Source organism: Anabas testudineus, chromosome 11 (genome assembly GCF_900324465.2).
Source record: "Anabas testudineus chromosome 11, fAnaTes1.2, whole genome shotgun sequence".
Classification (NCBI taxonomy): Eukaryota; Metazoa; Chordata; class Actinopteri; order Anabantiformes; family Anabantidae; genus Anabas; species Anabas testudineus.
The window spans coordinates 6,368,572-6,392,514 of record NC_046620.1 but is presented as its reverse complement, the minus strand read 5'-3'; the positions used below and the strand labels follow the sequence as shown (position 1 = coordinate 6,392,514).

The window sequence follows — 23,943 nt, the reverse complement described above, 5'->3', positions numbered from 1 at the left end:
TTTTCAGCAACATCTAACGTACTGAGAAAAAAAACAAAAGAAGCATCAGATGCAAGCTCAGCGAACATGTTCAGGCACAACGAAGCTCAAGAAACATGCAACTGAGATGTTTTCCTGCTGTGTTTATGCAAACTGAACATGCACGCGTGCTGATGTATTAGTGAGTTTTCTTGGTGAAGTATTGACCTCTTGTGTTCTTTAAAACAACAACAACAACAACAACAACACTATAATAAAAACAGAATATATACACAACTGGCCAGACACTAGTTAAATGCTTAAAGTAGACAAACGTACACAAAGTCAATGGTTGAATAAGATCTAAATAAAATTACAGAGCTTTCACGTGACAGGTGAGGTAATACTTTATTTGCCATGGTTCTGTTGTCTCTACTCACCATACAAAATAAAACATTTTAAACTACTGGATTCTCCTTATTGATGTGTGATTAATAACATCACTGATGATGTTGTTTTAGCCACTTTATGCACCATCAGGTGGTTGATCCATAATAAAACACATCATTTATTAGCATTTACTAGCAGCTAAAGCTGTCTAGTTCATGTAGAGGAGTAAAAAAATACAATACATTGTAAAAGTAACATGAACTTGGAGGGTGAATGAATTTCCACCTCTGCAAAACAAACGATTGCATGCTGACATCTGTCAAAGTGAGGGTTAAGTGCTGGATCAGTGAGGTGGCCACACTTTTGCATATAACAGTATGTGTTGTGCACGGCTCGATCACACACGCACAAGTCACAGGAGGAAGTAAAGCAGTAGTTTCCCCGCGTGTTTGCCCTCTGCCCCTCGCACACACACGCTCCTTATATGGGAAAGGATTCAGCTGCGCGAACAAGGCTCGGCCGGAAGCGGCCGTGCGGTGTCAGCTGGGTAAATTCAGCGACACACACACGGGGAAGAGACGAGACTCCGCTCCGCACAGACACGGCCGAAGTGACAGCGACAGAGAGGACCGAATCACTGCTCGACCAGTTTAGCAGGTAGGCGGCGTGCAGCCGTGGCCCTGTGCGGGCTGTAGCTGGGTTTAACGGGTTCGCTTGGCCGTTAAACGGAGCGAACGCTTCGCCCGCTTCCTCCTCGTCGCGGCGGCGAATCATTCAGAAATGATTAATTGTAATCGGTGTGATGCTAACAGCCGGTTAGCCGGCGCTGCTGCACTGTAAAGCAGCAACATGCAAGCGACTGACCCGGTCTTTTTCAAACGATTGAACGTCTAGTTAATCCGCCACTTCTTCTTCCTTGTGTAAGAAAAGTCTGCTCCGTTGAAATGTGGAAACTGCTCGACTAGTGCAGCATTAGCTAACACAGGGAGGGGTGTGTGACAGAGAGGAGGAAAAATCCAGGAAATGCCGAAACAGCAGACACTTATCAGCAGGGATATCACCTAATTATGCTAACAGCAATTACAACAACAATACAATATGATTATACTTGCTGCTATAGACGGGGACAGTGTGTCAGGAGATGCATCAGCTAGCTAGCTTTGTTTTTGTCGCCGATGGTGTTATGACACATTTTGCATCCCGTCCGATTTGTTTCCTCGTCCACGTTATTTGGAGACACACATTAGACTTTGAGTAAAGGTCAAGCACTTGACATGTGTCTTATCACCTCTCATTTCATTAAAGCTGCTCATGCAGGTAGCAGTTTGTGTGCTACGAGGGGAACGATAAGCACAGGGGACACAGAACTCCCCACAACACCCATGCTAGGTTTAGCCACGTTAGCATCCCCGGCTGTCTGATTGAAACCCCAGTGATCGCATTAACATCAGCGGCTTGGACTTGATTTGTTGCAGTCTTCAGCCCACCGAAGTAGGACTGTGAGGGAGGTCGGAGCTCTACGCCACTGCCTTGTCCTACTTCTGCCTCTGCGGCACAGCAGAGCCCATGTGTTTTGTTTTATCCGGTGTAGAGAGATAGAAAAGGCTGCAAACAGTGACTTGGACGCTTCCTCCTTTTTATGTCTGAACGTCTGGCCCCAGGCAGGAAAACAGTCCTCACACAGGCCTAACCTACTTCACTGTCCCTGCATGCTGAGGGTGCTTTATGCACAACATGTCTGCAATGTGTCCCTAGAAGTAGGTCTCTGAAAATAGTTGTTTGGGTTTTACAAATTATAAAGAATGTAAATGCATCTTTTCCAGATGTCAGGGGCCAAAGCTGGATTATAAAGATTGTCAGGCGTACTCCACTTTATTCTGTCTTTCTAATCAAAACCTCAAGGAAAACCAGGAAGCTGCAAGGAGTTATTCATATTTAAGAAGCTAATGTTGGTAAACATTTGTTTAAACTATAAAATAATGATTATAAATGATGAAACTGTGTGACAGCAATCAACGAGAGACATCTAGGAAGTGAATCCCATGCATATTTATCATATAAGAAATCACATTTGCTTTGTTAGAGCTATGATATCAAACATTTCTTTGAGCCTAATGCATAAAATAGCAATAAAGTAAAGTGCTTAACATGTTTATTACTTTGTAAAATACTCTTTTTTACATCTATTAGCTTTGCGCATGTTATGCTGTTACTTTAATATGCTTTGTTTAGTTTTAAGTTTAACAAACCAACAATGTGTTGAGTTGTCCTCTCCTGGAAGATGACAGATATGTTGGTGCAGAAATAGAAAATAAATAGAGATATAATTAAGTATGTGAGACTTATTGCTAAAACAAATGACTCATGTTTGTGGTAATTCAGAAACATGTCACCCAGTGAAGCAGTGTGTCAAACAGTTTTTTATGGTTAAGCTGTTAGTTCTGTTTTTTTTTCCTGTGTTGACGAATGCAAAAATGAACATTGTCACCAGCTGTAACTATAAGACTTGAGCTTATGCACATGTATATTTTCCTAAATTCTAGTTGTGGACTCTGCTTCTACCAACTCTCACATTGTGGTTAAGCTCAACTTTCTTGCCTTTTATAGTGCTGAAATCTAAGAAAAATGTTATGGCAGGCTTTATTTCCTGGCTCGAGTCATTGCTATATCTGCCCTCATGTCTCTGGAAAGTTGACATCGGAGTTTCCTTAATGGTCAGCACAGCATTTGGATTAAACTGATGTGGTCGCTTTACTCCAGGAAATGTTCTCCAGAGTCACTCGTGGATATAAAAATTGCTAAAGGCAAAAAATAAAAAAACAAAAAAAAGTCACGGCATGTAACCATCTTCTGTACCTTTTTCTAAGCTCTTAAATTATGTTGCTTGTTTATGGTGAACATTACTCCCACAAACACCTTTAGGGGCCACTCCCTTCCTGTATTGCTATTGCTGGTGAGTCATGGCTCAGCTGAGACCAGTAAAAAAATAGCTGAACTCTGGTGGCTGCAGGTGAAATAGAAATGCAGCTGTGGTGCAGCGCCTTTAGGCAAGAGTTTGCCCTGCTATGGTTTAATTTATCCCAAAATCATGTGGAGAAATATATAATTTATTCTTAATGAGAGAGAGGAAGTTGCAATATTTCTAAACTGAGGTAATTGGAGTAGTAAGTTTTCGGGGTTTAATGAGATAATGCTGCTGAGACTCTGGTCTGTTGATATATCATTAAACAGCAATAGGGGTGACTTGATGTATAACCTGCCAAGCATTACTATTACCATACTTACAACAATACAATAAATATGAGTCATATGAAATCTTAATGCACTTTGAGCAACTTTTACAACCTGCAGCAAATAAAATCTGGAGACAACACAGCATCTCCTTAAAAGGTTTTAACTTAACTAAGATTTTTATATAACAGTGTATCTTAAATGTTTAATCTGTGTAAATACACATAGATCTACAAGATCTTTATGAGCTAAATTTAGTTTAAAACCCACATCTGTCTCATGGAGTAATAAATAAATTCAATTATCAATCTGAAAAGATGTTTTGATACAAAAAGCTGCCCTTGAATATAAAGGTTATGTTTCATTTCTCTGTCCTTTCTTTGTAGAAGGACACAAATTAACACATTATTTTACATTATTATTATTTTAATAGTAAAATTGATTTTAAAAAAGTGCATCATTTATTAAGTACAATGCATTGTCTTTTTAAATTTCTCCAAAACCTGAAGATAATTATTCTTCATTATCTCACAACAGAGAAAAGAAGCTCATTCTAATTTTACATCTGATGTTTTTGCTTGAATAAACAACTTTTAATTTGTAATTTAAACTTGTTAACATCAGCAGTTTGTTTGCATTTTTTTCTGGTGCAGCCATCACAGCCAAAAACATTAAGCGCTCTCTCAGTCACTAGATATCTGAAAGTTTAGCTCAGGACTGTGAGATGGTCTCATTAGTGAGAGTGGTCTCTGTGTGGTTCCTTTCACTGCAGCCAGGTGTAAGTACCTGAGACTGGAGACACTTTGAGCCACACCGATGAAGTCGGTGTCCAGTTACAGCTGTCTTATGTAATGTTCTCTGTCTTATTAGGAGACTGTAAGATTATACCAGACTTGGATTGAAGTTAGTTAATCATGTTCTTGTGAGGGGGGACTAAGGAGTATCGGTTTGCCCACAGTTTTGCTGTCATCACATTTAGTCCTGTCTTTAATGTTTGTGCTATGTAACTCTTATTTTGGTCGTGTAGCTCACAGCTGAAATAGTCAGGTTAACACGACGTGTATGCAGTCTGCAGGGAGTCCGAACTGACATGTATAGATCTACATATTTTCACTCAGCAGGTCCAAACCTGCTTACAACACACCCATTCTTGCTCTTTTCTCTTACTCAACCACTCTGAAGGTGGAACGCAGTGTCTTGTGTGCCCGCATTGACAAATACTTCCTCAAAAATGTGCTCTTTAATTAGACACTAAACGTTAAAAAAAACAAACTGTAATCACTTATTTTAAATCCTAACCCTCAGTGTGACAAATGAGGGTTTGGTTATTTGTAGAGCTGCGTTTATAAATGAGGAACATAACTTAAGAACTTATCTTGAACCTGGGACAACTCAAATATTAATATAAATACAATATATAAATAAGTTCTAATGCTATTTGCAGATTGTACAGCAGCCTTAACAGTGACAACATATTACATTTTAGTAAAGCATATTCACATCTGATTTCTGGACGTTTCACATTGGTTTTAAACCTCGTGGAACTAAATCGCTCAACAGCAAATGAGATGAGCATCCAGAGCACCACTGTTGTTATCCTAGCCTAGCAAAGCTGCTAATTATTAATTGCAATAATTGCCTTCACCTTGTGTCCCTGGAGTAATTCAGTCCCAAATTAGAAGGTTTCAACAGAAAGTACAGCTGTGCTCAAACACAGTAAACCAGGGCCTGTACAACTTTTGTCTGTATGCATTTAAATAACTAACCCTCTAGCTGCTGCATTTTGATGTGAGATGATGAAATTCTTACTTTGTCTGATCATCCTGTTTCTTTACTTCTCCACCTGACAGGTATGGCAGAGTTGGCAGGTCTGGTGCAGCGGCTGGAGGTGGCAGTGGGCCGCCTGGAGGCCATGTCTAGTGGCTCTGGAGGCAGCACGGGGGCAGGTAATATCTCACATCACATGCACTAATAAGATGTCTGATGACTGTGTCTATAAATCATATATAGTTGTCCACTTGAAGATACCAAAGTTAAACAGCTTTGAATTAAATTTTAAGCCTCTGTACCAAATAACCAACCCATGTCACTAAACACTGAAAGCAGACGACTGCTGCTGCATATAAATACTGTGGTTTTGTAGCTCTCGTAACTGTCAACTGTGAAACATCTGAGGATGTAGTGGTGCTCGTTAAACCGTCCACCTGCTGATACTGTATCTCAGCGTTCACTGCTTCTACATCTAAACTAAACATCTCATCTTCCTTCAGTTCATTTTACTACTTTACTTTTATTTCCTTCCACCATTTGTCTTATTTGTTTAATTGCTTTTTGTTTTTATTATATTTTAGTTTGTGTGAATGAACTTGTGACAACCTTCCCCTTCTTTACAGGTGTATCGGTGTACGTCGAGGCCTTTGATCAGATCGTCAGTGGTCCTGTGGCCGAGTACATTTCCCTCAGCCAGAAGATCGGAGGCGATGTCCAGAAACATGTAGGTTCCAGTTTTAGACTCAAACTGCATCAAGTCACCAAGTAAATGTTTAATCCGTTTAAACAGAGATGATCTTCAGTTCTCATGCATCTCTCTGAAGTTTTCCTTTATTCCTCTTTTGTCTTTGCAGGCAGACATGATGAAGCAGGCATTCTCTAGTCAGAGACAACTCCTCGTAACAGCATCCTCTTCCCAGAAACCCTCTGATGTGAGTAAAACAAGAGAGTTCATGAACCCAGATTCGTATTAAACGCAAGTCCTCCTTCAGATGTCACTTTGTCATCAATGATGCAACCTACAGGGGCTACATGCACTGTATGGACACTATACATAGAGCTTTAGTAAGGACCAGGAAAAGATGAGTAAAAACATCAGTTAATAGGAAATCATGATATAAATGAACAGTTTCTGTTTGGACACAAACGGTCTGTAAATCTTGAAAAACTTGAACTGAAAACGTATGTTGTCTGTTTCCTGTTCAGGCAGTCTTGACGACTCTCCTGCAGCCGGTGTCCAAAGCAATCCAACAGGTTCAGGGGTTTCGCGAGCAGAACCGCACCTCGCCGTTCTTCAACCACCTCTCTGCTGTCAGCGAGAGCGTGCCTGCCCTCGGATGGGTCGCCATGGTGAGACAGGGGATAGAAATGGGCTGTGTGTGTGTGTGTGTGTTGGAGGATAAATGAGTTTATAATGGCTGGAAACAAGCCTCTCTTTGATTCTGTCATCACTGTCTGATGAGCGACGGTTTCTTGGCTGCGACATGGCCGGCAGCAACAGAGCTCCACTGTTACAGTTTAGAAGATTAACTCTTTGTTTGTTGTTGTTGTTTTGACTTTTATGAATAATACATAAACTTTTCTAGATGAATTCGTTCTTTGTACTCCTACTCTGGCATCTGAAAAGTTTGACATTTTGTAAAATACATGGAGCTTTTTTAGTCAAGAGTTAGCTGAGAAGTTCTTATGTTTGTATCCTTTATATTAACTTTCACCCCAGAGGCAATGAGCCAACTATACATTTTAGAAGATAAGAAACCAGAAAACTGAAGAGAGAAACGATTATGAAGACAGAGAAACCAAATATCCTTGTTTAAAAAAAATTGTTTGCATCTTGAATCAGTATGTTACTAAATCAGTGTATCATAGCAAAAAGAAAGTGAAATGGGACAATGTACATTAAAATGTGTCTAGCAGTAAGTGGCCCTCATTTCTTACAGTGTAGTCATAAGCTGGACAGTTTAAGCAATCAAAACACATTTAAATGCACATCTAGCCTGAAAGATCAAGCACATCTGCCAAACTATAGCAAGCATTTTGTGATGCTGTTTTATTTATGTTGCTTTGCTGTATTCCAGGCTCCTAAACCATGCCCCTATGTTAAAGAGATGCAGGATGCCGCCATGTTCTACACTAACCGTGTTCTCAAGGACTACAAGGAGAAGTAAGTGAAGAAACACTGAGTAAACCTGTGCACACACTAATTTTAGATGTAAATTCAGTCATCTAAAGCATTTTTTTAGATGACTGAAACATTTTCTTCCAGTTAGCTTTTTTGATGCTGCGTCATTTGTTTTTAAAACATCGTCACGTCATAAGTAAAAGCATCAGAGGAACTTTATTATGCAGCCAGTCAGTTTGTAGGACCCCATCTGTCTTCTATCTTTCTTCCTCTAGGCTCCTTTAAATGGAAGTATCCCACAGTTTGACTGAGTCAGCACTGCCACACAACACACTGACGCACGCTGGCGGTAGACTTCCTGTATTTAGAGCTGATATCAAAGCCTTCGTGTTTGAGTAGACGTGTGCTACCGTCAAGGGAGAAGTTACTCAGACTAGAATTGGCCTGGTCGAGATTAACAGTTGCACAAGCTTGTATTCAAATTTGTCATTGAGCTATTGCAGTTGGTTGAATGCAAAACTGAAATCCTCTACACAAGCAGTCTGTTTATACAGTGTGAGATCATGGCTTCGCATTACATTTGGGTAGTAATATGTTGTATTTTTAGCAGGAAATCTGTTTTGTTTGTGTGTGCAAAATGTTGTATGCATAGACTGTTTCCCTGTGGGGCCGAGTAGAATAAAAGGAAAGGGAAAAATAAACTGCTACACAGGGAAAAAGGAAATATTGAAGTGTGAAGATCAACAGACACTTATTTGTCTTCTCACAGGGACAAGACGCATGTGGACTGGGTGAAAGCCTATGTCAACATCTGGACTGAGCTTCAAAACTACATCAAAGAACACCACACCACTGGACTGACCTGGAGCAAGACTGTGAGTCCAAGATTTACAATTTAAAAAAAAGAAAGAAAAGAAAATGTAGAGTAGGATACGTATGTTCTGGGCTGGAGAGACTAGAGACAACATTTGATCCACATCTGTGATGTTGTCTGCTTTAAATAATCCTCTCCGCCTGTTCCCTCTTGAGCTATTTACACGGGAATTTAACATCAGGGAATTATTGGAAATTGAAACAATACCAAACTGAATCAGGAAAGAAGCAAAGCAGAAGTGAGCTGGTCGGCAGGTTAAACCAGAGAAATCATCTAATGAAGGGAATGCATAATACATCCATTGAAATCTTCTTTCCACCTCAGGGATCCATAGCTTCAGCTTCTGCAGCTCCCCCCAGTGCTCCTGCTGGTGGATGTCCTCCCCCGCCTCCCCCTGGACCTCCCCCACCCCCAGTGGACTTGAGCGGACCTTCAAGCGGCGGTGGCGATTCTGGTGCCGACAATCGTAACGCTTTGTTCGCTTCCATTAACAAGGGAGCCGACATCACAAAAGGTAGGTAGCTTCCCCGCTTCCTGCTGCTGTTGCTTCATGAAATGCACAAAACTACTTCAAACACATCATAAAGGTGGTTTCCCTTTTAAATAACATCATGAAACACATTTAACTCGGCCAGAAACTGTAACATTACTTTACAACATAGCCAAGAGTCACTGTACCTTAGATTAAAAATTACAAGTTCCACTTTATTTGTATTTATTTATCACATTTCTGAAGATAAAGCAGCAGATTTCAGAAAGCAAAAAAACCTGATCGATAATACCCGAGTTTGGTGTGAGGTGTTTCCTTGAGGCGCCCTTGAGAAAGACTTTACTTTCTCATTGTGTTTGCAAAGCAGATTTTTTGAATATTTAAAAACCTGCACGAGTCTTCTCCTAGTGAACTTGTTTGGGTTTTTTCCTTGCATGACTGAGCCATGAAAAGATCTAGACTTTTGTTTAACTGTCTTACTGTCCTTCATTTCTACAGGACTGAAGCATGTGAGCGACGCCCAGAAGACCCACAAGAATCCTGCCCTGAAAGGTCAGGGTGCTCCAGTGCGCACCGGACCAAAACCTTTCTCATCCGCTGCCCCCCGACCTGCTGCATCTGCCACTCCAACCCGCACACTGCCCCCTGTTCTGGAGCTGGAAGGGAAGAAGTGGAAAGTGGTAAGTTGTTGTTTCACCCTCAGTACAGAAGTACATGAGAAGTTACAGCCAAACGTGGTCGGAAGGGAAGGAAGGAACGATTTCAACAGATGCAGACTTGTTGTTTTTGTTACTTCTAGCTGGAATGATTAATGTATGAGCCTGTGAGGACTGGCAAAATGAGTCATGTAGTCAGAATAGCTCTTTGTAAAACAGTTAATATTTAAAGCCAGCCTTTTGTGTATTAACATCAGTGTTAAATCATGATTTTAAACTCACTGTTGCGTCAAGTCTCGAGTATTTCTGTTCATTTTGTTGTTTCCTTGTTGTCCTCTGCAGGAAAACCAGGAAAATGCACAGAACCTGGTGATCAGCGACACCGAGCTGAAGCAAGTGGTTTATGCTTTCAAGTGTAACAAGAGCACACTGCAGGTCAAGGGAAAAATCAACTCCATCACTTTAGGTAAGAACAGAATCAGCTGCTAGATTTTAACAAAACTTACTTCGTCTGAAACTCACAGTTCCTGTCCTCTAAATGTGCGTTTGTTTTTCTCTCCATCAGACAACTGTAAGAAAACAGGCCTGGTGTTTGATGACGTTGTGGGAATTGTGGAGATCATCAACTGCAAGGATGTCAAAGTCCAGGTGTGTTTTAAAAATTAAATATGCAGCTCTAAAAAAACACAAGTTGCTGGTAAAATGATTTCTCCCCTCTGTCACCAACACGTTGTTCATTAAGGATAAAGGAACAAATGATTGTGCGAACACAAGTGAACCCCGAACCTCCGTCCAGAGTTCATCATCGTGCTCAGAATCGGATAAAATCCTATTGATCTGCTGAGTAACACTGCTCAAACATCGGAGGTTTGGGACAGGCTCTGTAAAAGATTATTTCTGTTAACACCAAAGTCTAAGAAGAAAATAGAGTTGCTGATGGATTCTAGCAACAGCTTGTGTGTGCCAAGATGCAAGTGTCTAGAATCAATCTTCTGTAGTTTTATACTGCTGATCAGTCTATTTTTCATGGGCGTCTTGATTTGTATGCGTGTAGTTACACAGTGACAGCTGCGAGCTGCTCAGCCTTTGCTCAAGGATCAGTAGAGGAGTGAGAATTGTGTGTCTGCTCAGATACAACAGAATTAAATCAACATTTGTTCCAACTTATTAATTAGCAGCTTTAATTATTTGCATCTTATATTTTTAATTTCCATATCAAGGTCTTGGGTAAGGTCCCCACCATCTCCATCAACAAGACGGACGGTTGCCATGTTTACCTGAGCAAGGACTCTCTGGAGTGCGAAATCATCAGCGCTAAGAGCTCAGAGATGAACATCCTGGTACCCAAAAAAGACGGAGAATTTGTGAGTATCCTCTCAAGAGGGAAGAGAGATCATTTGCATAGTTCCAGATGCTTTATTAGCTTCTGTAGCTTCTTTGTGGATTAGGTTTAAATGTACTAAGCTGCAAAACCACTGGCTTAATTAATTGGATAAAGAGGTTTTACGAGCTTTGCTAAATCCCACTTTGAGACAAACAAGGGGTTATGTAAACGTAAAGGCAATTTAACACGACAACGTTAAAGGAATAGTTCCAACATTTTAGGAAATATGGTATGGTACAGTAAATGCAAAGATGGAGGATTAGTTTAGCATTAAATCTGTAAACTGGGTGAGACGGTCTCAATGTCTGTCTAGGAAACTGTCCAGCACCTAATCCCCCATCGTTTTCTAGTCTGGCTTATAGTAGAGTGACATTCAGTGGACCTAGAGTATATGATAGAATCTTTATCTTCTCATTACACACTGTGATATTAATTAAAATCCCAAAATGTCCAACAAAATACGTTATGTGTGAAAATTTGATTTTTACCAAATCATTTTGAACATTATCTCTCTCTCCCTCTCCCTCTGTCAGACGGAGATTCCTGTTCCCGAGCAGTTCAAGACTGTCTGGGATGGCCAGAAGCTTGTTACCACAGCAACAGAGATCGCTGGTTAAACAGGGGCAGCACATGAAATGGCCGCCTCAACACCATTCCCACCCCACTTTTTTTTTTTTCCCCCCCTTTCTGCAGACGCCTACCTTACACCCCATCAGCTAACTCTCACACTGTAGACTGAGATTTGTACCTCATGCGTTTTATCCACTTCCCTTTGTCCTCATCAGCCAATCACAGCTTAAGCTGTCCCTATCATAAGCCAATGAGAGGACTGCTCACTTGACCTGGAGCAAATCCTCCAGCCAATCAGCAGGGAGCAGCTTATCTTTCACATTGGTTTTCCCTGTGGGCACTTTTCAAAAGCAGCCGTGGGTTTTGCCAATAGCTGGAACGCTCTGTATGACGTTTTTTTTTTTTTTATCTGGATAAAGCTAAATTTAACATGTAGAATAGCCATCATGGGGACAGGGACTCCACTGCAGTTGATCAGGCTCTATCAAGATGCTTCATGTTATATTCTTTTCCTTCTCCTCCGCCTGTGTCTAGGGAGGGGGTGGTGTTTTTAAGTTGTGGCCTGACAGGTTTCTGTTTCATTATATGCAATTCACTGATGAAGCACTTGACGAGAAAAAAAAAAGCCCATTTATAGAGGATAATGACATCCATACCACCTCCACTGATGACTGTAACGGCATTAATATTCATAGTGGATATTGATATAAAACGTCTGCACTCTAAGCACATAAATAGGAGTAAAAACAAAACCACTGAAGTTGCAAAACAAACAAAAAAATATTCCATGTGCTTTTCCTTAAACCCACACATAGGACATTCGAGTAAAAAACATTCCATACAAGGAGGCAAGTAAGAAAAGTTTGGGATAAAGAGCAAAGACATGTTGATACAAAGTGGAAGAGAGGAAGAAATAGAGACATCATGTAGTTGAATGCTTCACTTCCACCTGTCTCTAGATTGGAAACATCTGTACAGATAAGAATTAAATATTAGCCCTCACCATCAGCATCTCTCCACTCGCTCCCATCATGTCTGCACTCTTTGGTTATCTGCAGCTCCTGCAGCTGTGAAGCTCTTTTCTGAATTTTCTTTTATATTGTCTCTTTATTTTACCTCTTTTTGTCGGGGGGAGGGTCCAATATCCTGTTCATTAGTACTGGAGACATCATTAAAGATACTGCAGTAAAATGAATGTATTCTGGTCTGTGTTTATTGGTTTTCACATGTACAGATTTTTGTATTTATTGCACTGTTAAGCTTTAGTTGTTACTTGTCAAATGTATATAAAAAAAAAAAACTTCAAAGTAGCTCATGCTTTACAAAACAAACATCTTATCAGCAGTGCAGCAGTAGACCAACACAAATTAGCTGCTAAAAATAACATGACATCACAGAACTGGACAAATGATCAGTGCAAAAGGAATGAACTGTGCTTCCCAAATCCCTGCTCTAGTAATTAAGCTTAAAACTCCTGATTCTGTTTTAGTTACTAAAATCTGTAAATTTGACAAACGTATCTTATCCTTCAGCATTTAAACCTGTTTAACGTAAATAAGGCAGCAGGTTGGCATTAAACCACTCGTTGGTGAACTGGAGGTGGTCTCCCTTAGAGGCTAGAAAAACCAGCTTTTTAGCCTTGTCCATCGCTGCCAGGCCCAGACGATCCTGTGAGTAGATACAGTCGTATATGAAGATGTGTAAAGGTTTGATACAACCATAGCAAATTCATGGATTAGAAGACTGACTTGACTCTGTTATGTTAGTGTAACCTGGCTCCAGCCAAGAACAACAACAAATTCCACCTACCAGCAACATTAACACTCAGTAAAAAACATTTTCTATCTTGATTGTTTAGTCTGTAAAAAGCCAAAGTACAACAGCGATAGTACACTAACTGGAGTGGAAATGTAGGTGCTGGCTGCAGGTCCGAGCACAGCCGAGCAAGTCGCTCTCCTGTGTCTGACTTCACATTAATGCTGAGCTCATGTCATGTTGTTCTCGTCATAATTACAGGCAGCACAGTGAAAAACATTGTCACGAGTCTCAGAGCTGTAATTTCAAGTCGGGCCAATCAGCTTAAGAGCAAATAGAGATCTGAACTAAATACTGTATACAGTTGTATACTGTCTGGTTTCACTTTGTACAAACACACAACACAAGTCTATCATTTAGGCTGCTAATCTGCTGTGACTACAAGTTACCACGTTGAAATAATGAACACTTCTGCAGACAGTGATAAGCAAAATCTAGCTGACCGCAGATTTGTAAACAGCTATAAAACTATGTCAATGTTATATCAAACAAAGCTACTGTAATTAGCATTATTTGAGTAATTTATAATAAAATGTACAACCCTAACTTAAAATATCTGGACGTAGTATTAAAATAATTGGAATGAAACGACATCAAAGCAGAAACTAACACTTCACTAAAACAATGACAGAGCAATAGAAGCTATTAATGTAGAGATCACACAAACACAGTTACCTCTTTGTAGAGAACACTCTCCTGTAGTGTCTCTGTCTCTTTAGCCTGACCAGTTTTCAGGAAGCCGAACCACTATAAGAAGAACCAGAACAACTCAGTTTGACGCAGTGATGAGTGTAGAAGGTTGAAAGTGATGACTCTTTAAACTAATGAAAATAAAACCCTATAAAATGAGACGGTGGATATTTGGTTTGTTACCTCAGAATCAACAGGATCCACAACAGTGTCCTGCAGGAACTTGACCATGACAAACTTTTCCAGCAGCTGAAGATTCTTCTTATAAGTCTCGTTTACACCCTTTAAAGCAAAAAACAAAAGTGGAGATACAAGCAGATCAAAGCCAAAAGGATTCAGATGAACATAAAATGTATAATTGTCGTCGTTAGATCTGCTGATGAAGACTACTGATGTGGTTTTGTAAAGTCCTGCAGGCTCATACTGACCCTCTCCTGATTGATGTCAGCCAGGAAGAGACTGTGCTTCTTGTACAGGTCATCATTTAAGGGGTCGTGCCAGTACTGTGCCTGCACCAGGCTGATAGCCACAAACACAACGTAGAGTCAGTGGTACACAGATCAGGACAAGAACAACAGGAATGCGATGACAGCGGCACCAACTTACTGTTTCTGGACCAGGTCAGAGTAGGCGCCACTGTTCAGAGCTTTGCGTATCATGTCACAGATTGCAGAGTGCTCTCCAGGACATCGAGGCAGCCCGTACACTCCTGGAAATTTGAAAAACATGCAAGTCTGCCTATTAAAGGGAACTAGTTTTATCTGGTTGGCGCATAAAAAGTGCCAAAGAGCTAAAAATAAAAAGGCCAAGACACCACTTGTCAGGAGATTTAAATGTCACTGCTGTCCCACTGGCCTTAAATTCATGAAACTTACAGGACACCTTCCTTATTACTCAACATGTTTCACTTCAGCTTCTTATTAATAACAGCAGATTATTTATAATTACATATAAAGATGTTTTAATAATTTGTCTAATAATGAACAGTATACATATAAATAGTAGTGTCCATTAAAATGAACCACAAAAAGATTTAGATGATGAGTGTTTCTCTACAGTATCAGTGAGCTGATTTTTGCTTTGAATTAATCACAGACCAACTAAACTCTAAAGTCAACACGTCATGAAAAGACCAAAATTAAATCGTTAATCTTGCTGTACTTTCTGACTTTCCCATCTGTGGCTCGCAGCCTGAAGCCCTGAGATTATTTCTGTTTAAAAACAACTGTGTTATCTCATCTTTATAAAACAGCTGCTACTACTACTTTCAGCTGTGCACTAATACACACTTGTTGCTCCTGTGAGTGTTTCAGCAGCAGAAAGGTGGATGAGGATTTAGGAGGAAACAAACTAACGTGCTCATGTATATTTTAATTGAATAACCACAGCTTCACGTTCTTTATAATGGCGTTACCTTGGTGCTGGCCTCCAACAGAGATCAGGTTTTTCATTGGTGGGGAGGGACAGCGCTGAGCCACAGCTCTCCTGTGAAGAGAGGAAGCAGAAAGAATCACAACAAGCTTCCTCATTCTCATCAGAACATGGGCAGCAGCCTGAGAGAGAAACTCAGGACCTGAACTTTACGAGCTTGACTTACTGAGACAAACAACAATGTGCCAAAGAATAAGGCAAAAAGTGAATCTGCACAAACACAATTTCTCTCACATGCTCCAAACAAAACCACATAGTGTCCAGAATAATTACATACAGGAACTGAGCGCCCTGGGAGAAGCCCATAGCGTTGTATCCTCCCTTCAACTGTGGGTCCTTGGCCAGCTGAGTGCAAACCATGGACACCTGCTCATTCACATCCTTGAAAAACCCATTTTCTGTGTCCTGCAGGAGGAGAGACATGAAAAGTTGGAAGCATGACTGACAGATTAAAAGAAGAAAACGAGTCATGGTGTCACGACGGATCAAAGCAAAAAGCAACAGAGTCATGCTGGTTTGCTATGAATATTAACACTGAAAAATGACACAGTGACGTTATAAAGGGGCCATTTTTCTGATGTAACATTCGCCAGTAGCACTGCAAATGTCACAGAATAGGAATCCTTCCATGTCATGTGGATGTATCAATCAAAGCTGCTGTACGGCTGCTCACATGTGACATTCCTGGCTAAACATTTTGGATTTGTGTGGTTGTGCAATGAGAAGAGAGGCCAGTGAAGCTATTTATATACTGTTACAGAAAATAAAGTCTCACACATAGATTTTGTGGGTTAAAGTAAAAGTTAGAGTAACACTGTAAAATAACCATATGTGACACGAATATTTAAAGCTGAATTTTTTATAGAATCCATGCACAGAGTACTCTGTATGTATTTTATCTAAATAAAAGGCTTTACAGTGTGAGAGTACCTCTACGACATTTTTCCCAATCATCAGTGAGAGAACGTAAATGCCGGGGATCTCCTCCTCGACCATCTTCTTTATCGCCCCCATGCTGAGAGGGTTACAACAGCTGTCGCCTGGTGAACACAGGAACATTTACCTCGTTACTATTAAACAACTGGGCACGTTGTGTACGCTGGTTTTCACATCATCAGCTTAAGCATCTTATCTCTATAACAAACATAAGTTTAAAACCAGGTTCAGAGGGGAACAACTGCTGGTTTTGGCAAAGAGAAACCTGTTGTTAGACTCTGAAAACCACTAATGAAACATGTAAAAGTCAGTCTGCTATAATCACTATGTGCATTTAAAGCATGAGGTGGTTAGGCTTCAACAACAAATGGATCCTTGTAATAGGTGTTGTGAAAGCTTTATATTAATATTCCTGTGTACGACTGGGGTTAATTGTCTGAAAATGTTAAAAACACATATATAGGATATTTATTATGAACATGGGCATTGTGGTATACAGAGAGAAGGCTTTTTTTCCCATATGCATCTAATTTTAATCAAACTTGTCTTATTAAACTTTTCTGTTGTATTGATTATAAATTTTAATATTTTCTTATTATGGTATTCTCCTTTGTACATTTAACTCACTGTTATATGTTTTTGTTTGGTGTGTCTTCTCTTCTCTTTGGTTCCCTATCTCAGGACAGGAAACAAAGTCAAACACTAAACCCCCCACTAATTATCCACAGTAGGTGTATATGTCTGTGTCACAGGCATGTTAGGCGACTAAGACACTGAAGGAAACTAAAATAAGAGAGTTGTTCTGTGCTTATGTTCCAAAACACAAGCAGAAGAGAAAGTTATTTTTGTTTCACTTCTCCTACCTGTATTTCCCCGGACACCACAGGAACAGAACCAATAACCTTAGAGTAATAATAAGCCGGCCTAAACCACAGCTTACTTATTTCACATTATATCATTCGTCTTAATTGTTTATGAGACGTGATGCTTTGTTCTTTTACAAGATAAGAAAATATGAAGAGATGCTCTCATCCAGAATAATGTTCCCTTTCTCCTCTGGGATATAACAGAAAGATGACATTTCAGTTTTTTGTCCCATCAGAAGTCTTTGATATTTACATCTTTTTTAGTTTCTTGTCTTCTTACAGCCTCAATTGTGATGCAAAAAGGAACACTACGCATGCACTGTACATCATACAGTGGAGAAAATGTCATCAGAGGAAACTTAAATCAGTAATTGTTTAATTATTCTATAATAATGTAATAGTCTTAGTTGTATATTAATCTCTTACCAGCAAATGTTTTAATGTTAGTATAAAAACTGTGGAACACAGCCACTCACCCATCCCATGCCACAACACCAGCGGTACAGTCTTGTTGTTAGAGTCATGTACTGGGCTGCCAGCGACCAGCAGCACTGGAGCAGCAAGGAGGAAACACAGGAGGGTAGCTGTCATCCTGGACCCTGAACGAAGTTGCAAAGAACAAGCATTTATTCATACAGTGCAGAAGTTATAGACAGCTTAGGAAAATAAAGAAGAAAAGGGAACTGCACAGAAGAGACAAAGAATATGAAATAAACATGGAAAAGCAAGTTAAAAAAAGAAGACGTACACTGAATTGGCTTCTCGAGGCTATTTCAGATTCAAAGAGCAACAACAGCAGAAAACCTTTTACTTTCCGTTTTAAGTGAGTCTCCTTAAACACACAAAGCTCCTCCCATAGATCACAGGACACAACAAGTCTCTAATAAACAACAGATCTGACCATGTGATGCAGCGCCTGTCAAGAACAACCCTAAAGGTGACAAGGGAGCCAATTAAAACTGGTGGAACTGGTGTTGTTCAAAGTGGTGCTGGAAATCACACAGGGCTTTTCTTCAGGCGGTGATACAGTAATACTTACAATAAAAAACTGTCAAAATATATAATGTTCTGCAGACAAACACTTACAACACATACAGTACTGTAAACTATACTTAAATAAAGGTTTGTTTACTTGTGGTACAATAGCCTGACAAGACAGTAATTAATCCGCCATAAGAAGAACAGAAACAAAACACAGGTGTTCGCATTTCCTGATACCTACAGGGATTTCACAGCTTTATAACCGCACCAGCATTTTTCAGATACAACAGTGATAAAGATGAATTAACGTTAGTTCAGACTAGAAGGTAAAACACATGTTCAATGGATGAAGGATGCACAGGTACATTAACAGTGAAGTTAGCTAGCTCAAACAAGCTAGCACCACAAGCTCAACATCAAATAAACCCACGACTAAATACATGTTCACCAAATGTTATTACATATTTAGGCTATGAAACGGGCTGTGGTTAACTCAACATTTAATAAAACATATAGTTGAGATATAACAAGCACAGATAACGTTACAAACATTATTCATTTCAAACAACATTACTCACCGTACCTGGTTCTTCCGCCTTCTGTTGGACTGATGTCACATGACCATGTTTATACCAAACGACCAATCGGATTTAAAGGGCGGGGCGGAACGCTATGCGTGGCAGTGTTGCCAGTTTGGGCGGTTTTCCGCTAGCTGAAAGTTTTTTCTCCATTAAGGTTGTTTTGACCAACTAAAATTTAGGCTTTATTCTATAATTTTATTCTGAGGAGTCCAGAGTGAGAGGTAAAAAGGTTCCTGTGGTGATGGGACAGAAGGATGCAGGTGTTCTAAAAGCGGGAACAGTTATTGCAATTATGTCCATTTATCCCTTTAGTTCCTAATTTCGGCAATTAGTGTTAAAACTCTGACTCGTAATGTGAAGACATGATACAAATATAATAACATTCAGTAAGACCTAAACTGGCCAGGACTTATTAGTTCTGATTTCCATCATAAAAAAATCTATTATAGAAAAACAGACTACAGAACTTGTCTGAACTTGTCTTTTGATTTTTTCTTTAGTGTCAAAGTAATTAATTGACAGCTCACAGTATACCTAAAGCTACAATGCAAATATGAAACACCATTAGCGAACTCTGCATATTTATTTTACTGACATGTAAAGAAATAAAGGCTCAAATATGGGACTGAAGTTGTAGCCCACAATTTAGCTGTAATATTTCCTCTTTATTATAGGTTTGTTCCCATAAGTGAAGACATGTAATGTTCAATGTAACTTTATCCAAAATAATATATGTTTAATTATAGGAATATTTAATCTCATGTTTTATTAATAAATCACCTCTCCTTCACTTACTTTTTTTTCATTGAATCTGGCAACCCTGACGTGGGAGGATGCGCTTAACTAGTAGCTATCCTCCTTATAACTTGTTTTACTTTTATTTTGCTTTAACCAACAAAACTTAAACCAGCGTTACTGTCATTTACAACCACTTAGTAACCTTCATTATAAACCTTATGCAGATACGTTACTCTGAAACCTGGCTTGAACACTGAGCTCCATCTGCTAGCTCGTTAGCTAACCATGCTAGCTCGTTGTGAAGCCCGTTGAGACTCAGCAACATTAAACTCAGAGTCTGAAGAGCTGAAGACAACAAAGTGAGACAGAAAAGTCCAGACGACAAAGTCCAGCATGTCTCTCCAGTGTGACGAGCCCGGCTTAACGGGAAGTTACGGTGTCGTGGGGTCGTTTCCCAAAAGTTTTGGCTACGGGGTGGAGGAGCCCGACCTGGAGGAGAGCTCCACATCAGCTGATCAGCCGAGGATACTGCTGATGGGTCTGAGGCGAAGCGGAAAGTCATCCATTCAAAAGGTTTGGCTGATTTTTACTTTATTCTCACGTCTGTTACCTAATGAATAATAGAAAAATACTCTAAGTTGCCTGTTTACTAGGACTAATAGCTTTCGTTATACCTGTATTTAGTGTCTTCTCCCCCTTTAACTCTATGTCTGCATCCTCTTCATCACACCAACTATCCTTATGTCCCCTCTCTCTACATCCATAAATCTTATCTCTGGTCTTCCTCTAGACCTCCTGCCATCATAACAACATCTCACATGGTCTGTCCCTCTGATGGACTCATTCCTGATCCTCTCCATCCTCGTCCCTCCCAAAGTGAACCTCCACATCTTAACCTCTGCTTCCTCCACCTGTGCTTCCAGTCTTTTCTTCAGCGTCGCTGTCTCTAAACTGTACAGAATCGCTGGTCTTTTCCTTTTATTCTCACTCTTTTATCATGCAACATGTCTGACACTCTTCTCCACCCGTTTCATCCTGCTTGCACACACCTCTTCACCTCTTTTCCATGCTCTCCTTTGCTCTGAACCATTGACCCTAACTACTTAAAGTCCTGCACCTTCTACCTCCTCCTTCCTTACTCTTCAAAGCACGTCTCATTTCACTCTTATTAATCTTTGCTACTTCCTGCTGCACAACAGTCACCTCTTCTACTCTTTTGTAATCTCTTTAAAGTCTCCTTCCATCTTCCCATCACACTTCTGGCACTTGTCAATACATCTTTATACATCTTTAATCACCCTAACCTGATGCACATCCTTCCCATCTCTATCTGTTTGCTTTGCCAACCTGTACAAATCCACCTCTCCCTCCTTACTGTACAACCTAGTATACTAGTCCTCATATGCCCTTTGTTTGGCCTTAGCCATCTCTACCTTCACCTCCCCCCCTTTGCTCCTGTCTACTCAACAGTCCTCTCAGTGTCCCACTTCTTCTTAGCTAATCTCACCTGGACTTCGTCATTCCAACACCAAGTCTCCTTGTCCACTTTCCACTTCCCTTATGACACACCACCCTTCTACCCGTCTCCCTGATCACAATCACACCTCCTGACTACCCAGTGTGTCTCTGCTACACACCATGTTCACCTTCCACCACTTCATTCTCTGCTCTGTCTTCGTCCTCTTCATCTTCCTCACCACTATAGTAATTTACACACCACCATCCTGGGTTGTCTGGCTACACTCTCCCCTACGGATACTTTGCAATCACTGATCTCTTTCATATTACTTAGTCATCAGTTGTAGTCCACCTGAGTGCTCCTACCTCCGCTCTTATACATCACCCTATGTTCCTGCCTCTTCTGGAAGAAAGTATTTAGTACAGCCATGTCCATCCTTTCTGTCTACCACCATCTGTCCTTCTGTGTTCCTGTCCTGAAGACCAAACCTGCAATTTCACAATTTCATCACCTCTGTTTGATCCGTTATCCGGCTTTAGACGAAATCTAAACTCATAAAATGAAGACTGAAAATTAGAGAATGAAGTTACTTTAGATTTTAAAAATAATCATAATGCACCTCTGCACAGGTTGTATTTCACAAGATGTCACCCAATGAGACTTTATTCCTGGAGAGCACCAACAAAATCTACAAGGACGACATCTCCAGCAGCTCCTTTGTCAACTTCCAGATCTGGGACTTTCCTGGTCAGGTGGACTTCTTTGACCCAACCTTTGACAGCGAGATGATCTTCAAGGGAGCTGGTGCCTTGATTTTTGTCATTGATGCTCAGGTAGAGCCATATTATTATAATGTTTACATTTTAGGCTTTTACATCTTCCGTATGAGATGATTGAACCTTTTTCTTCTCCTTGCTGAATGTGTCTCTGCTGTTATTAGGATGACTACGTCGAAGCTCTTGGGCGGTTACATCTCACGGTGTCTAGAGCTTACAAAGTGAATCCAGACATCAACTTTGCAGTGTTCATTCATAAAGTAGACGGTTTGTCAGATGACCACAAAATAGAAACACAAAGAGACATTCATCAGAGGGCCAATGACGACTTAGCCGACGCCAGCCTGGAGAAAGTTCACCTCAGGTGAGTGTCTGAGAAGTCTTCACAACTGAAACACCTCAGGTTATCAAGTTCATGTAGAGAACTGCTGCTGGTTAATGCAGAGTATTAAAAACGACTTACAAATGGAAAAACGCATAACAAAAGAAAAACAATGCACCCATTAATATTAATAGTCTTCTCCTAATCTTTCTCTTGTCAGCTTCTATTTGACCAGTATCTACGACCACTCCATATTCGAGGCCTTCAGTAAGGTCGTCCAGAAGCTCATTCCTCAGTTACCGACGCTGGAGAACCTTTTGAACATCTTCATATCTGTATGTTTTATATTAAAGTCTGAGGGTATGTCCTGTTTGCACCTCCTCTTATTAACATCCATCACATTTTTCAGCATTCTGGGATCGAGAAGGCTTTCCTGTTTGATGTTGTTAGCAAGATTTACATCGCCACAGACAGCTCTCCTGTGGACATGCAGTCCTACGAACTCTGCTGCGATATGATAGATGTTGTCATCGATGTCTCCTGCATTTACGGGTGAGAGGAACCATACTTCATGAGCGCTGGCAAAGATTCTTTGCTTCTTATTCAGAGCTTAAAGATGCTTCTTTGTCTTTTTTCTCCCGGCAGGCTGATGGAGGATGGCAGTGGCTGTGCCTATGACAAGGAGTCTTTGGCTATCATCAAGCTCAACAACACAACCGTGCTTTATTTGAAAGAGGTCACAAAGTTCCTCGCTCTGGTCTGCATCCTCAGAGAAGAGAGCTTCGAGAGGAAAGGTTTGGGATTTCAGTTTTACTGTATAAACTCTCACATTGACATCGATTGTTATAGAAGATGAGTGATGTAAAAGTAATGTAATTGTGTTTTTTCTGTTCATGCCTTATTTGAATACATTCAAATGATCCAAATCAGATTTCAGACAGTAACTTTAGCTGTTTACGGAGAATCTTCTTTCAAACCAAACTGAGAGAAGCATCGTAACCAATTATTATTATCATTTGTTGTCTTTGCAGGTTTGATAGAATATAACTTTCACTGTTTCCGAAAAGCCATCCACGAAGTGTTTGAAGTTGGCGCCGACTGGAGACCAGCGTGCTCGTCCGGCAGCGGCTTGAGCGGTTTAAAATATGCTGCACTGAACGGAAGTGCAGTTTAAGTCACATTCTGTGATTCTGGGATTTACCTGACGTGCTGAGTCGTGGAGGAATAGTATGAAAGCACATGTGCCTCTTCTCCTGCAGGTGTTTTAACTGAATGTGAATCAGTGAATGAGCCTTTGGACTAAATGTGAACTGCTTGTTTCTCTTCTTCTGGCTTAAGAAGAAAAACACTGTTCATGCTTACAGGTGATAAAATGAACTTTCAGCACAATTATCTGTATGACAGTGTTATAAAATCTGTCCTGGTACAGTTTAAATACTTGGCATCAAACTCAGCAGTGTCCGCTAAGTCCACCAGGACCTGGTTCTAGCTGGTCTTCCACAAACTGTCTTCTAAAATCTAAACTTCTTTCATATTCCTGCTCATTTTATCTTGAATTATAGTTCCTTTAAGTGGCTTTAATCAAAGCTGGTATTTACTGTTGGGCCTGGTGTTTGCTCTTTGCTGTGTTTTCTGTTGATAATGACTCATGCGAGCAGCGGTTCAGAACTGTGCCAATTACCCCATTAGAGCCTCGGTTAATTCAGAGGCTGCGACAGCGTGTTGGTCTTAATGGAGTCTGAAAATAACTGATGATGCTTTTCACTGGAGACTTTATGTAGCTTGATGAACATTTTGGCCAAGTTCACTACACAGAAACTTAGTTTTTCACTGCGAACATTTGGATTTTGTTTTTTTTATTGTGTATAATTCTTTAATAAAATGTTTTTTTGTATTTTGCTGA

General features: G+C 40.2%; 3 protein-coding genes across 4 annotated transcripts; 2 read left to right on the top strand and 1 right to left on the bottom strand.

Annotated features, from left to right (window-relative positions):
- The first annotated feature begins 854 nt into the window (after nt 1–854).
- cap1 (CAP, adenylate cyclase-associated protein 1 (yeast)) lies at nt 855–12,144 on the top strand. The gene is made up of 13 exons (XM_026347533.1): nt 855–1,005; nt 5,430–5,525; nt 5,973–6,073; nt 6,204–6,281; nt 6,556–6,699; nt 7,428–7,513; nt 8,241–8,346; nt 8,670–8,859; nt 9,334–9,515; nt 9,834–9,957; nt 10,057–10,139; nt 10,712–10,855; nt 11,409–12,144. Exons 2-13 carry the CDS (start codon nt 5,432–5,434, stop codon nt 11,490–11,492), a joined length of 1,416 nt encoding a protein of 471 aa, XP_026203318.1. The 5' UTR covers nt 855–1,005; nt 5,430–5,431; the 3' UTR covers nt 11,493–12,144.
- On the bottom strand, nt 11,554–18,834 carry ppt1 (palmitoyl-protein thioesterase 1 (ceroid-lipofuscinosis, neuronal 1, infantile)). 2 transcript variants are annotated; one of them, XM_026347534.1, is made up of 10 exons: nt 18,743–18,834; nt 17,660–17,782; nt 16,312–16,421; nt 15,659–15,786; nt 15,365–15,435; nt 14,557–14,659; nt 14,379–14,469; nt 14,134–14,232; nt 13,936–14,007; nt 11,554–13,113 (listed from the first exon to the last, which is right to left on the bottom strand). In XM_026347534.1, exons 2-10 carry the CDS (start codon nt 17,772–17,774, stop codon nt 12,991–12,993), a joined length of 912 nt encoding a protein of 303 aa, XP_026203319.1. In that variant the 5' UTR covers nt 17,775–17,782; nt 18,743–18,834; the 3' UTR covers nt 11,554–12,990. The 2 variants fall into 2 exon arrangements, with proteins under 2 accessions (XP_026203319.1, XP_026203320.1); XM_026347535.1 differs by lacking the exon at nt 18,743–18,834 and adding an exon at nt 17,932–18,039.
- A 730-nt stretch (nt 18,835–19,564) lies between these two features.
- On the top strand, nt 19,565–23,943 carry rragcb (Ras-related GTP binding Cb). Its single transcript, XM_026346628.1, has 7 exons — nt 19,565–20,056; nt 21,572–21,775; nt 21,883–22,082; nt 22,261–22,375; nt 22,450–22,592; nt 22,686–22,834; nt 23,072–23,943. Exons 1-7 carry the CDS (start codon nt 19,877–19,879, stop codon nt 23,212–23,214), a joined length of 1,134 nt encoding a protein of 377 aa, XP_026202413.1. The 5' UTR covers nt 19,565–19,876; the 3' UTR covers nt 23,215–23,943.